This window comes from Nansenia antarctica (assembly GCF_963989245.1).
Source record: "Nansenia antarctica genome assembly, chromosome: 1".
Taxonomy (NCBI): domain Eukaryota; kingdom Metazoa; phylum Chordata; class Actinopteri; order Argentiniformes; family Microstomatidae; genus Nansenia; species Nansenia antarctica.
Genome location: NC_137674.1, coordinates 37,119,065 through 37,134,891, shown reverse-complemented (window position 1 = coordinate 37,134,891; position 15,827 = coordinate 37,119,065). Strand labels below are relative to the sequence as shown.

The 15,827-nt window shown below is 44.6% G+C and overlaps 1 protein-coding gene across 1 annotated transcript in view; it reads left to right on the top strand.

Moving 5' to 3' along the window:
• The first annotated feature begins 1,911 nt into the window (after positions 1-1,911).
• Positions 1,912-15,827, top strand: part of plekhh1 (pleckstrin homology domain containing, family H (with MyTH4 domain) member 1) — a 37,193-nt gene continuing 23,277 nt past the window's right edge. Inside the window, exons 1-2 of the mRNA XM_080549970.1 lie at positions 1,912-1,997; positions 8,405-8,600. Coding sequence (XP_080406096.1) covers positions 8,454-8,600 — 147 coding nt within the window. The 5' untranslated portion in view covers positions 1,912-1,997; positions 8,405-8,453. The remainder of the gene's footprint in view (positions 1,998-8,404; positions 8,601-15,827) is intronic.

The following is a 15,827-nucleotide window of genomic DNA, read 5'->3' as shown; positions in this document are numbered from 1 at the left end:
CTTTCCACAGGACGTTCTCCCAGAATGATTTTGGCTTCCCCAGGTAAGTTTTTGCAAAACTCCAGTCTGGCTTTCTTATGTCTCAGCAGTTGGATCCTCCTGGGTCTCCTACCATAGCGTCCCATTTCATTCAGATTGCGACGGATAGTGCGAGCTGACAGTGTTGTACCCTGTGTCTGCAGGTCAGCGTGACTTTGTTTGGAAGTCGATCAAGGTTTTTTATTCATCATTCAAACAATCCTTCGTTGCAATCTTTCATAAATGTTTTCTCTTCCGTCCACGTCCAGGGAGGTTAGTGACAGTGCCATGGGCTGTAAACATCTCGATGATGTTGCGCACAGTGGACACAAGAACATTAAGATCTCTGTAGATGGATTTGTAGCCTTGAGATTGTCCATGCTTTTCAACAATTTTGGTTCTCAAATCCTTTTTATTTGCTCTACTTTCTTTTCTCCATGCTCAGTGTGGTACACACAGACACACAAGACAAAGGTTGAGACAACTTTTTTCAATTTTAACTGGTTGTAAGTATGGTTTCTATATTGCCAGCACCTGTAACATGCTCCAGGTGAGCATTACATGCTTGAAATACAATTTATATTGCAGGATGTCTCTGAAATATTAGGCATGTGTTGCATAGCCACTCTGTGTAAGTCTGTGTCAGTATGTGTAAACGACTTCAGCATCCATGTAATGTTCCCGCCGCTCTCAGTTTTGACAAGCAAACAGGACCTGTGTGTGTGGTGTGGGTGTGTGGGTGGTTGTGTGTGTGTGTGTGTGTGTGTGTGTGTGTGTGTGTGTGTGTGTGTGTGTGTGACCCTTGCAGCAGTAGGGCGTGGCTGGTGGTGACCTCATCACTTCATGTTCTTTACAGTAGAACACAAGCCCATAAAAAGTGAATGTAAACACTGAATTTTGTGTATTTCATGTCAGCTCTAGCACCAAATCTGTGAATTATTTATGTGGGTGTATCACACAAGCAACAATGCAAAGTTCAGACACAATAACATGTTCCAGATGGAGTTCTCTCAATGCTTCACTCACTGCTGACTACTGAAGCTATAACTTCTGACTAACCCCCCCCCCCCCCCTTACTGTTTGGACCATGTTCGTTGATAAAACAATTTTCCTGATTAAATGTCTGAAATCTGCTGTATTTGTGACAATGTAAGTAAAGACAATATGTATCTTGGCTACTGACGGCTAAGTAAAGGTGCTGGTGGTATCTGAGGGTGGAATGTATAACAGCGTTTTGTAGGTAGAAAACCAGTCTCAAACCACCCTAATTATCCCCTCACAAAACTTTTATTGCCTAGCTAATGGTTCATTAATAGTTGCAAACTTTCACACTATGCTCTAACAACATTTCATTCTAGTAAAAGTCTGGGTAGCAAGCCATTGCTTCTGAACAAACAGAATTGGGCCCACTAAGGAATTTGACAACAGTCAGTGAAATAAAACTATTCTGGGCACATCAGTACCGGCCTATATAAGGTTTATCAAACATAGGCTATTATATTCAGTAATAAGCTAGTGAAATAATTGGCTTTAGGGGGCAACAAAGGTTTGGAAAAAAATCGTTGTTTCTGTTTACAGGGGGAAAGCCGTTTTATAATAGAAAGTATAGGCTACATCTTCAGAGAGAAAATCTAAAGTTGCGCTCTGATGCAATTTCCTGCGCAGTCGGTCCTACACAAGGGGGCCTGACTGACTCCCGGCGAAATGTGATCCTGCATTTGGCCCTTTAAAGGAATACGGGATGGTCCTGAATGAACGGCGGCACCGTCCCCTGAACTCTACGTGCAGGAGAAACATAAGGACAAGCGGACCGATATCAAAAATGGAAAGTTGATAGAAGTGTTACAGTACCGTTACAGTGAGTCTGCGGTGCACAGCCAGAACGTCAGTGAAAGTAGCAGCGTTGAGTCGTGATGTGATTTGCCGGGGAAGGTTTACGTGGGGAAAGAAAGCCGACTGAGAGACTACAAAGTCACAAGGTAAGAGGTATTTCAAGAGTTCCGCAGGAACGCAGATATTTTCTTTTCTCATTTGGTTTCACTATCCTCTATTTCACTCGCGAGTGGATAGGACTACTACTGCCTGGGACTAAATCTGGACAATCTTACAACACTAGTTGAAGATTTAGTGAGATGAGCTATTAGTGAGCGAGGTTTCTGTAGACGGACGTGTTTGTGGTAGTCAGTTCAGTGTCTGACACACCTGTGCGTTGGGACCATTTTTGGACAGTATCAGCATTGCTGGTGCAGCTTTGACCCAATCCTCGTGCAATGCGTGTGCACTGTGCAGACATTATACCGTTTTATCGCAAGCATTTAGATTCAATAGAATTGTAAGCACACCATTGGATTGGATTACCTTAAATAAAGATGAAATGCTGTATCAACTTTATTACTGGAGAAAACAGCTGTGTGTGTGTGTGTGTGTGTGTGTGTGTGTGTGTGTGTGTGTGTGTGTGTGTGTGTGTGTGTGTGTGCGTGCGTGTGTGTGTGTGTGTGTGTGTGTGTGTGTGTGTGTGTGTCTCTATCTGTCTCAGAGTCTGTGTCTCTCTCTCTTTCTCTCTGTGTCTCTGTCTGACTGTCTGTCTGTCTCTGTTTGTGTCTGTCTCTCTCTCTCTCTGTCTATCTGTCTGTCTGTCTGTCTGACTGTCTCTCTCTGTCTCTGTCTGTGTCTGTTTGTGTCTGTCTCTCTCTCTGTCTATCTGTCTGTCTGTCTGTCTGTCTGTCTTTGTCTGTTTGTGTATGTCTGTCTGTCTCTGTCTCTGTCTGTCTGTGTCTCTGTCCCTCTTTCTGTCTGTCTGCGTCTCTGTCTGTGTCTCTGTCTCTCTGTCTGGACTCTTCCTGGACTACTTCCACTCAATCCGTTCTGTTGAGTGGTTGAGAATTACGCTGTTGAAACCCTCTGAATATCGGAGTGTGGTGTAACATCATTTTGAGCTGTGTTGTAAATCACAGGGCCTTACTTTTTGACATGGGTTAAAAACCCTGCATTAAATTGGATATCAGATTTGTTTTTCTTTCCAAGTACGTAGTTATGAATAAAATGTTAACTCAAAACACATAAGCTACATCCTAAACAGAATCCAGAATCCATTTGCAGAATGTATCGATCAGTTGGACTACTGCAGTGTTTAAAACACCTGCCCAGGTAAATAGTATATGGCATTGATAGAGGAGAAGCTGCATTCTGGCCTATACTCTATGAGGTTGGTACCACACATACTCATGTCTGCCCCACAGCATTGCTCTCTCCTTTACAGCACTGTAGTTCTTCATCCTGTGTAGAGGGGAGACGGGGCTTTGGTGTCTGTGTGGCGTAGTAGAGGAACAGTAGGACTGGTGATGTTTACACCTCAGTGCAGAGGAATGTCTTGGGCTGTATTTACGGGCTGAGACTGATAATGAATGTGGTCAGTTTACAGAAGCCTGTCATTAGGCCGGCCCTGTGCATTGCTGCTGCAGCTTCTTCCTAGGAGATGAGAGAGAGGTAGGAGAAGAGGAGGAGAATCAGGAGGAGGATCAGGGGAGAGGAAGGGAAGGAGAAGGAGAAGGGAGAATGTAGGAGAGAAGGTGGGGAGGAGAGATGTGAGGAGGAAGGGAGGGAGAAGTGGAGAGAGGAGAGGAAAAGCAAAGTGGGGAGAAGGTAGGAGTGTAGAGGGGCTGAGCAGAAGAGAAGAGGGGATGAGTGAAAAGTGGGGGGAAGGTAGGAGAGAAGGGGGGAGGAGAGGAGGAGGTGAGGGAGAAGGGGGGAGAGAAGAGGGGAGGAGAGGAGGAGGTGAGGGAGAAGTGGGGAGAAGGTGGAGAGGAGAGTAGAAGGTACAGTAAGTAGGCAGGCAGGCAGTCTTAAACTGTAGCTGTAGAGCTGTAGCTCTAAACTCTTATTAGAGATACTAGAGATGACATTATGTTTACAACTATTTATAAAACCCACTATAGTTATTAGACCTTTACATTACATTGGCATTATTGCAGGGTAACTCAAAGGGAATAGCATGTAATGACATACATATCAGGTACGCACAGGTAGTAACATACTACGGTTTCCCATGAAAATACACTGAAAAAGTAGTTGCAGTATTTTCAGGGTGAAAACCAGTTAAGCCATTCTGTAGCTTTGTGCTTGTGTGTCGAATAACAGCAACCACTTCTCCATGAACAGGGTCAAAGGTTCAGAAACACCCTCAAGGACCTGAGTGAGTGTTGGTGATCTCTTCTCCCAGCTTGCTTATCTAAAATGAACAGTTACTGTGGTCATAAATTTGGGTCACTGAGACCAAAACAATGAGTCACTCGTTTAAACAAAAGTGCGGGGGATGTTCAACAGTGGGTGAGGTCTTCTCCTCAACAGTACAGAGGCAGCGCAGAAATAGGTTGTTAGATTCAACTTATAACTGTGGAACCTGCATCTGACCACTCCTCTGTTATACACACACTTAAGTTGTTATTGTTACGATATGCTCTGTATCTTCTTCTGTCTCTCTCTATTTCACACACACACACACATACGCAGCACGCACGCGCATGGACACACACACACACACACACACACACACACACCAACCAATGCCCTGATCCAGATTTACACACATGGTCCTTCCTGATTTGAGTCATTTGGGGGAGATGCCAAACTCTTGGAAAGCCAGTTGGATCTTTACAGAGACGATCCCCAAAAAACAACAGCAGGGATTTGAAATGTCTGGTGGGGATGATATCATTGAATCACCTAATCGCTTACATCACCACAGCTGCATGCTCAGCAGTGTGTGTGTGTGTGAGCGTGTGCGGGCGTGCACAAGCTCACAAGTGTTGAAGAGTTACTGCTGGCCAGGGAGTGTGTGTTTGAATTTGTGGTGATTGAGGAGGTACTGGAGGACTGTATGGTCGACCAGAGAGTTCTCTCCCTGTGCCCTAGAGACCTACACATGCCCTCTACCCTACTTCACACACACCCCCCCCCCCCCCACACACACACACACACACACACACACACACAGAGGATATAAAGAAGTTATTGTTATTACAGGACATGAAGAAGTTATTGTCTAAACGTTTAATAACTATTGCCAGTGAGAGTGAGAGAGCCTCTGGCTTGTGTAAACTGTTTTATATTCCAAATCTCGCTCAGAGGATTGACACCGTTTTCAGTCATTGTCCTGTAGCCAGTGTGCAGTGTTTCCAGAGTTTTTCAATGTAGGCGAACTTGTATTTAGATTCCAGATATCTGGGAGAGTAGGGTCCTTGCCGCAGGGTTTCCATTCAGTTGTCTTCCCCCGTGTTTGCTCTGGCCCATAGTCTGTCAAGGTCTCCCAGCTGGACGAAAGGAGAGAGGCCCAGCTCCCCTCCATCCCTCACTCCCTCCCTCCCTCCCTCCTAGCCTCCCTCCCTGTTTCCTTCCCTCCCTGCCTGCCTCCCTGCCTGCCTCCCTCCCTCCCTGCCTCCCTGTCTGCCCTCCTCCCTCCCTCCATCCCTCCCTCCTTTATAGCCTCCATCCCAGCCTCCCTCCGTCCCTCCCTTACTCCCTACCTGCCTCCCTCCATGTAGCCAGAGAGGAGAAGAGTCAAACTGGCCTGCTGCTCTCCATCTAGGGCTACTGCCTGCCTGGTCTGCCTTGGTGCTGGGTGGCCCGCCGTCTACTGAGGTTGAGATGGTGCTGGCCTGTGTTTGTTGTTATTGGGTTTCTGTGTCTCCAGTGCCACATGAAACTTTCCAACAACAGTGACCGACATGTGCTGTTCTCACACAAGGAGAGAGAGAGAGATAGAGAGAGAGAGAGAGTGAGAGAGCACCCACAATGGGAACTGACTTAATTTTTGATAAGCAAGTCATGTGGTTCTACTGTTATATAGGGCTGCAACTAACGATTATTTTGGTAGTCGACTAATCTGTCGATTATTTTTCGGTTAGTCGCGATTAGTCGTGTGGCTTTTCGCTGTGCGTAAATGGCGACGCAGAAGCATAAATCCGGCTTAACTAGCTATCTAACCTAACGTTACGCCAAGCTACAGCTGCTCACAGAGCTAGTTGATTGGCTAGCTAGCATTGCTGGCTAGACTACAGACAGCTCACGTTAGTAGGCTACGCTTGGCGCTGTTTATCTTACAGACAGCTCGCTGGTGGACTCAACATAATTGAAATAGCATTCACTTATCAAGCATCATTCATGATCATCCACCATGACTACCTGGTATTTTAATAGCGACCACCCCTCACTTCATTTCATCTCGCGTTCTCCTAGCTTCAACATGGAAAACCCCTGCTACGTAACGTTACATACAAGCGCCTCTGTCTGTCACACGCGTGCCACAGGGCAAATAAATGAATATCACAAACGCTCATAGCATGTACAGCCCTGTCCATGAGACGTTGTTTTCCAACATGTAACAGTAAAGCTAACATAAACATTACGACGCTAACAATATAACGTTAGCCAGTTGGCTAACAACGTTAGCTAAAACTTAACCAGCTGATTCTTGCATGGCTACCGTTAAAACAATAAAATAAAATAAAAACGCATTTGTTAAAAAATACGATTAGTCGACGCTAAAATTCCACGTCGACGAGGTTTTATGCTCGACGTCGTCGTTTATGTCGACTAATCGTTGCAGCCCTACTGTTATACACAGTTGCACATCATTTTCATAAGATTCTGTGGGTCAGAGATGCAGAGATGTGGCTATTTGTAGACAATGGCTTAGTTCCCCCTCCTTACGTAAGCCTCTTCTTGACACTTTGTGTTTGTTTAGTTGGGTTCCTGGTACTGGTTGGCGAGGGCTGAGTGAGTCTCCCCCCCCCCCTCTATGTTAAACAAACCCAGAGTGCTAAAGGAATTGTTCCAGAGGAGAATTAGCATGTCGGTGCTAAATGTGTTAAACCAGCAAATGGACTTGTTTGCACCCAGCTGTCTTGGTGGAGGCCTGGGGGGGCCTAACAGGCCTGCTTGAGGCTGACCTCTCTTCCTTACACCCACGTCTCAACCCTGACTGGGTTTCCTAAACCTCCGTCTCCAGAGAGAGCCATCCGGAGCTGGACAGGGGTCCGGGCTGCTGTGGCCGTGTTTTCCTTCTGTAATTTGTTTGCAAGCCTGTATTTATGAGCACGCTAATTGTAGAGAGCGCCACGGTGCAGTTTTAGCCTGCTGGACTTTGAACGTCTGCTGCGCTGCCCTACTGTCGGCCTATGGCTTTGTGTCTGTCTGTCTGTCTGTCTGTTTGTCTGTCTGTTTGTCTGTCTGTCTGTTTGTCTGTCTGTGTGTACGTGCATCTGTGCGTCTCTCAAAATGTTGTGTCCACTTACCTCTGCACTATGCACTCCAGTTAAGTTCAGTTAAGTTCAATGCTATTATGCTGAATAATCATAATGTATAACCATCATGTAAATGTACATCTTGGTTTAATAAGGATTGTTCTCGACAGCTAGTTTTTTAAGCTTAACATGATTGGAATCTGCATGTCCACCACCGCAATAATTTTAAAATAGGTTTGCTATTGAGTTTTTGCTTTTTTGATTGAATTCTTACCACCTTGAGTCTTTGTGAATGATGTGTGTGTGAGAGAGTAGTATACATCTGGCCAGAGAAAATGGCAACTAGTCAATCTGTCTCAGGTAAAAATAACTTCAGTGTCCCAGTTTCCCACATTCAGAGCTCTTGCCCATTCACTCTCACACATTCTTTCTCCCTTTCTTTGCCTAGGCGAACTCACAGCCCCCCCCACCCACACACACACACACATCCGTGATGGGACTGTCATGCAGAAAGACACTATTGTGCTGGGGCTGGGTCTCGTTTCACTCTGGCCCTGTAATTAAGAAGGGATTGCATGGCTGGGGAGATTTGGGTGTGGGGGTGGGGGTGGAGGAACACAGGGATTGGGTTAGTGGGTAATGAATTTTTGGTTAAAAAGCAGTGCCTGTCCCAGGAGCCAGGACACATGAACACTACACCCCCACAGACAGGTGACCTGCGGTTTTGTTCACTTGTGTGCGTGTGTGCGTGTGTGCGTGTGTGCGTGTGTGTGTGTGTGTGTGTGTGCGTGTGTGCGTGTGTGCCCTAACCCTAACCCTATGCTTGTGTGTGAGAGAGAAACTGAGAGTGAGTGAAAAGAGAGAGGAAGCATTTATTTAACTGTTTCATCATGAACTCATCAATGACTGTTGCATTTTTACAGCGAGTCATCGGAAGTGTGGTCAATGAGGATCGTTTGAGGGGTTTGAAACACTGCTTTTTCCCCCCTGCTATTCCTAATAAAAAAAAGCCTGAGATGGTGGAAGAAGTGACTTGTGTTTGCTGGTTTATTACTCCAGTCCTATGCCATGACTGTGGGTTGACTAGTGCTCTGTGCCGTGTGTGTGTGTGTGTGTGTGTGTGTGTGTGTATTTCGGTTCTCTAGGCCAGGTCGGAGGGAGAGCTCTGAGGAGTCCGGCGGTCTGGAGGTCACCATGGCGGACGTCCTGGAGAGTGGCGGGGTGGGAGGAGCCGTAGGAGCTGGCAGCGTGGACTGGCAGAAACGCTGCGTTGCCTTGGAGATGCAGCTGTTGAGGTTTCGTCTGCAGGCAGGGAAAATCCGAGAACTACTGGCAGAGAAGGTGAGAGAGAGAGACATCATGGGTACTGGAGTTCACCATCTAAGGGAAGAAAGAGCATAGTCCAGCCCAAATGTACATGATTATAACGAATGAATGAATGACTTTAAATGGTAAATGGACTGACTTATATAGCGCCTTATTCCAAAGCGCTTTGCAGTGGCCTCTCATTCACCCATTCACACACACATTCACACACCAATGGCGACAAGCTACCATGCAAGGCGCCGGCCCGCTCATTGGGGGAAATTTGGGGTTCAGTGTCTTGCCCAAGGACACCTTGACATGTGGCCAGCCGGGGATCGAACCGCCGATCTGCCGACCTTGCAATCATTAGACGCCGGCTCTACCTCCTGCGCCTCGCCCCCCCGTCGACTTTATTTTACACATTAGACTAGAAGACATAGAGTTGTCTCAACCATTTAAGTACAGCACTACCTACATTTAAAATGGCAGAGGATTCCAAACACAATAAAGTCTACTGACTTCTGTCCGTTGAAGTCCTTCGATGTGTCCTACGATCTGTCCTACGATGTTATGACTCAGTCTCATAGGTCGGTACCAATGATGTACAAGCAACAAGCATTGTTTTTGTTTCTGCCAATGAGCAGACTTCCACAGTACATGCTTTCCCAGTGACATCGATTTGATGTGCATGCGTGATTTGTGCTGGATCTAAGTCTATGTCCGTCATTCCACATCCAGCAGACATGACGTGGGAACTGGCCACCATACGTGTTACGCTATGATGACAATTATCTGCTCTGATTGTGTGGTGACCTGCTTTGGATGCACTTCGTCCCTGGCTACACTGAATTAGCAGCTGCAGGGCCAAACCGCGTGCCTGTTTACAGCTGTCAACAAACTTTTTGAATTTAACGTTCTAGCTATGTTCTGTACTCTGTAATTCTCGCCGATAATTCTCGCCGATCTATGAGTGACATTGGATTACTATTTTGTCTTATTGTTTTTTCATTCAACGTTTTACACCTGATGACCTAACAACCGATGAACTACACCAAACTTGAAACAATGCCCCCAAAAGCGAGAAGCGGAGGGGAGGACTATATCACTATAACACAGGTGCGTGATCTGATGGAACAGCAGAAAATGTTCTATAAAGAGCTGTTGGAACAACAGGAGCGCAGCTATAAGAACTTTCTAACAATAATGACCGAGGCAAACAACTTGACTTGATGAAGTCGCTAAAGAAATAAGTGGACTGCGCGAAAGCCTTCACTATACCCAAAATGATGTGAATGAGCTAAACACTAAGGAAAAGCAATCTTACGCAAAGCTTTCTGAAATTGACACTGAAGTTACGATTATTTCTGCTAACTTCTGTTCATTTCTGCTGAAACTGGACTACCTGGATGGTCAGTCACAACGAAACAACATTGTGATTGACGGGATCCAGGAGTCTAATAACGAGAGATGGGCTGAGTCGGAGGCCAAAGTTTGGAAACTCCTTTCTGACTCAAAATCACAGGAATTTAGTTGGAATGGGTGCATTGGACTGGACGACGAACTGGAGAGGGAACCAGGTCGATTGTCGCGACACTCCTCACATTTAAAGACAAAGCCAGGGTCATTGAGAAAGCAAAGGATTTAAAAGGAATGAACGTGTACATGAACGACTATTCGGATGCTGTGCAACAAAAGCATAAAGAGCTCTTACCAGCCATGAGGGCATAGCACATAGCATTCCTGCAATCCAACAGACTTATGGTCCACCCTGCCTCCCAAAGAACTGCCAGAGTGGAAAGATCAGCCAAGAATATGGGTTCATAATCTCATGCACGGACACGCACAATACACGTTGGACTGAATGTGGATTTTATTACACCAGGTTAATGTCAACACTTCCCAAAAAATGGCTAAAAATGGCTCATATGAATATATGTAGCCTAAGAAATAAAGTTCAGGATCTAGATAACTTGTTAACATCTGACAAAATTCACATTCTAGCCATTTCTGAAACTCATTTAGACAATACATTTGATGATGCTACAGTGGAGATACAGGGATACAGCATTTATAGAAAGGACAGGGATATACTTGGGGGAGGAGTTGCATACATTCAGAGCCACATCCATGTTAAACTCAGAAGGGATCTAATGTTGTGTGATGTTGAAAAGCTATGGTTACAGGTTCACTTACCCCACCTCAAACCTATATTGCTGGGATGCTGTTATAGACCACCAAGCTCTAACAGTCAGGATCTTGATAATCTTGAGAAATCTATGACCTGGGAGACCTAAACATAAATTTGCTTGCATCAAGCTGTCCTATGAAAAAGAAAATTCTTACTATAACCATTGCCTGTAATCTGGTTCAGGTTATTAACCGACCTACCAGGGTGTACACTAACAAAACAGGACCTGCACCATCCACATGCATTGATCACATTTACACCAATACTGCTGAACTCTGCTCTAAAGCTGTATGTGTTTCCATTGGGTTTAGTGGGCATATCTAGGAAGAATAAAGTTCCAAAGACTGGACCAAAAATTGTACATAAAAGATTGTACAAGGGTTTCTGTCACGATTCATATGTGGATGATGTTAGAAATACTGTATCTACTGGTCTGGTGTCAGTAAACAAATGGTGCTTCTCCACTACTGTCCCGTACCGGAACCCGTGTTCCCGCTTTGTTTTGCTTTCTCCACTGCCAACTGGGCCGTACCGAGCCGTAGTACCCGTACTGATTTTAGCTACCCTTCCTGACTCGGAGCGAAAGGTACCATCCTTGCTACGATAGACCATTGGTTAATGGAAATCGTCACAATAACGTCATCCCAGGTTGATATTTGAGTTCACCGCTAACCGCCATTTTTAAATACCACAACAGATTTCACTCTAGGCAATGCGGAAGACAACCACAAAAATCATTTTCTTTTTCTGTAATTACTTATTAAAGATTTGAAAAAATTATGATAACCAATTATTATCTTAGTTTAATGCATTTCAATGCATTATAGACCTTTTCTTTACAACAAGCTGTTCCTCTGCAACAAACGCGGAGATTGTATGAGCGCCCCGGCGTCAGTCCAATGGAAGCGTCAAGCCCAGCCTTTCCATAGAAATACATCGGAGAGAGCCCCGCGGTGGTGTAGCGGTCTAAGCACTGGCCACTAGTGCATGCTGCCCACCGGGGCCGGGGTTCGTATCCTGGCTCGCCAGACCCGGATATGGCCAGGGCACACACGGGGAACGGCATATTGGGCGGCCGCTCCCGAGGGGGGTATAGGAGTAGTTCCGGACAAGGATCCGTCGCGCAACAGCGCCCCCGTCTGGTGCTGGAATAACGGTGCTGGGCTCGAGGAGCCAGTCAGCTAGTCTGCCTGGCGGCCTCCTCTGGGACTGCCGGCCACGGGGTCGTGCGGCGGATCCCTCGCAATAGGCAGGGGATAATTGGATGCTAGGTTGGGTTCAATTGGCTACCAAATTGGGTGAAAAAAGGGATAAAATCTGAAAAAAAAAAGAAAAAAAAAAAGGAATACATCGGAGCACAAATCACATTTCCGAGATGTACAATCCTGTTTATTTAGAAATAAATGATTACCTGTGGCGTTTGACAGCGGATGATGGTAGACATATTTAATGTAAAGTTATCTATTTAACATTAGGCTGATTTGAGCATGATAGTCATCCTAGGTCATCTCGCATTTCCCCTTGTTGATGTGACGCTATAGCTGTGTAGTGGCACTTATTAAACCAAAACAATCCGCAATCTAATCCGAGTGTTATTATGTGATATTATTGAAGGATGTGCCATTTTTGATGGAGAGCAGTGAGCGGGAGACGTGGATGTGAGCATGTAGTTGACTAATGCCGTGGACAGTCAGCGTTCCATTTCGGAACGCCTTAAAAATAAATCAGCGCTCCCTATCTAACGTTATTTATCTAACGTTACATATTTTTTGTTTTGCTGTATAGTGGAACTTAAAGTGAAGTGCTCTTATAACACTTTACTCCTCCTACTGTCCCGACTCGCTCCAGGTCTGTTGTGTATAATGGAGAAGCGTTTCTGAAAATACGGTACGGGTAAGATACAATGCGTGCCGTCCTGTACCGTCCCGGTCTGGTCAATGGAGAAGCGCCAAAACAGACCCAGATTCACTTTTCAATGAACTGTTGGTTCCAGTTATGGATAAGCATGCACCTATCAAGAAGCTGACTGTTAGAGCTGTTAGGGCTTGATGATGAACTAAAAGAATGCATGGTTAAAAGAGGTGAGGCAAAGGGAGTGGAAAATAGACCTGGCTGCACATCTGATTAATCCAGGATTAATGCTAGAAAACATGACGGAACGAAGTTCTGAAACACCTTTAAATTACATCATGGGCAGAAAGACCAACTCAACTCCAAGCGAAAGGATCTTTTTTAACTATACCGTTAGATAATGCCAATTATTTAAACAATTGCTTTATTGACAAAGTATGTAAACTCAGGCAGGAAATGCCAATACCACACTGTATTGTGACTCAATGACTCACTCAATGAGTCATTGTACACATGTATATTAGACAAAATAACAAAAGAGAAGAACTGCTCTTTTGAATTCTGTAAAGTGACTTTAGAAGAAGTGAAAACATTATTATCTATCAAAAATGAGGTTGGTATTGACCTGGTATTGACAACCTGTATGGAAAGCTATAGAGGGTGGTCGTGGATCAATATTATTGCCACTCCCATATGCCACATCTTCAATCTTAGTCTTGACGGTGATGTGCCCACAAACCTGGAAAGAGGCTAAGGTAATCCCTCTACCTAAAAATGGTCGTGCTGCCTTTTCTGGCTCCAACAGCAGACCAATCAGCTTGTTACCTGTTATCAGCAAACTGTTGAAACATGTTTTATTTGGCCAGATACAATGTTATTTCTCTATAAACAACGTAACAAGCAACTACCAGCACACTTATAGACAGATGGTTGGCTAAAAGATGTGTGACAAGGTCTGGTTAAAGAGTCAAAAAGTCAAATATTTTAAGCTTTCAAATGATGTGTCATACATTGAAAAAATTAAAATAGTTGAAGAAGATATGCTCATTTGAATGTTGGTACACCTTAAACCAAATAGCGCATTAGATCCTAGCTAATTAATCGGAGTATTTTCATTCTATTTCTATTATTTATTGTTGTTTGTGGATGGTTCTTCCTTGTTCTTCTTTGTTATGTGTTTTGTGATGCCATTAGTGAAGGCCTTGCTCATTTATTTTTATTTTTGTTATTTGTTTTTATTTATGTCAATGTTTTTCTTCTTTGTTATATTTTGTGATGATTTCTTGTATATGTTTTGTTATGATCCCAGTGTGGATGCTTTCCATCAGCTAATGGGGGTCCTAATAAATCAAATCAAACCCCAACTGTAATGTGTGGGCTCAGATATTTCCATTTGACATTGTCCTTTCCAGCACTGTTTTTAACACCTACTGTATGGGGTGGCCGGCACAGTCCAGCTCATCTCGGCTCAGCTCAGTTCACCTCTGTCGTGTCAATGAGGTTATAGAGACTGGAGATGTAGAGTGAGCACCGTATCCCTCTCTCCATCTATACCTCTCTCGCTCTCTTTCCTTTCTTCTGCTTCTTGGCCCGGTACTTCATTTAGAATGCGTCATGCTGCACTGACCTCTGTGTTGCAAGAAACAGTTAACAGTCAAACTTGGCATAGAGCCCCGTAGGAGAGTTGGGAGAAACTACTGACTCGTGTGAATAAGTGCTTGAATGAAAATACAGGTGTGCGTGTGTGTGTGTGTGTGTGTGTGTGTGTGTGTGTGTGTGTGTGTGTGTGTGTGTGTGTGTGTGTATACGTGGAGGACATTTTTGCTCGAATTATTTTTTTTTTGTACGCGTCTAAACCCTCCATTATCATTATAATTGATTCTGATAAACCCAAATTGAAAACATTCACATGCTCAAGTCCACATAGGCTACAGTAAATACAACCAGGCTTTCACAAAACCAAGCTAACAGTTCTTTTATTTTTTTACGTCATATTGGATGTTTAACGTTTCACCCTAGCTGGGAAACTAGCCATGTTCATATTTTCATCTTTATTACCCATAATAACATAGTCTCTTCACAACTACTCTATCTTTGAGATGTTTTTGAGAGGAAGAGTGTCATGGTGGTTCATTGTGAGTATCATCCCCAACCCTGACAGTCTGTAGTGGTTCAGTCAGCAGGATGTTTACACTCCAAACACGCTGCTGATAAGACCAAGACATCTCCCTCCTGTGTCCTCTCTGTCAGGTTCTCCTCTGCTGCTGTCAGACCTCCATCTCCTCCACTGCCCCCCCCCCCCCTCACACACACACACACACACACACACACACACACACACACACACACACACACACACACACACTTGCATGCATGTATGCACCCATACACACACACACACACACACACACACACTTGCATGCATGTATGCACCCATACACACACACACACACACACACACACACACACACACACACACACACACACACACACACACACATGCAGGCATGCCCCATACACATACACATACACATACACACACACACACACACACACACACACGGGACTGGGCGGGTTGAGTGTGTGGAGGTCTGTGTGTTGCTGAGTGTGTTTTCCTAAGGAGGAGGGGGGGGGGGAAGATTTCTTCAAGCTTCTCATCTCCCCTCCTGCCAAGTTATGAGAGTTTTACACATTGACCCACTTTGGTGTGGAAAAAAAACATGAAAAAGTTGACATGGTTGTCTGTCACACGACCATAATCTGAGTGAGGGATGTGCCCCACTTGCCGTTCGTAGGAGAGCGACTTTCTATCTTAGATGTGGCTTAGTACTGTAAATAAATACATTTACTCTTAAATTAGATGAGTTCCTTCCTTAAGTGTGAACCTCAGTGGCGACATGCTCCATCATCTGACTAGGGTCAATGGGATCAACTAGGAAGTGGAAGGCAAAAGGCAACCGGGTTTGAGTAATAGCAGGGGTTGTTGAGATCAGTTCATGCACTCATTCATTCATGCATTTCTTTCTTTCTCTCTCTCTTTCCCTCTTTCTCTGTTGACATTTTCATTTTTTATATTTTAGACATTTAGCAGCTTTTATCCAAAGCGACTTACGAGTATATTTGTTTAAGTAAGTGAATCTATCCTTCTATCATCATAAGAAAAACAAATCTATGCTAGGACCAGGGCCATTGGCAGTCACAATTCTAGAAGAAGGAATATTTAA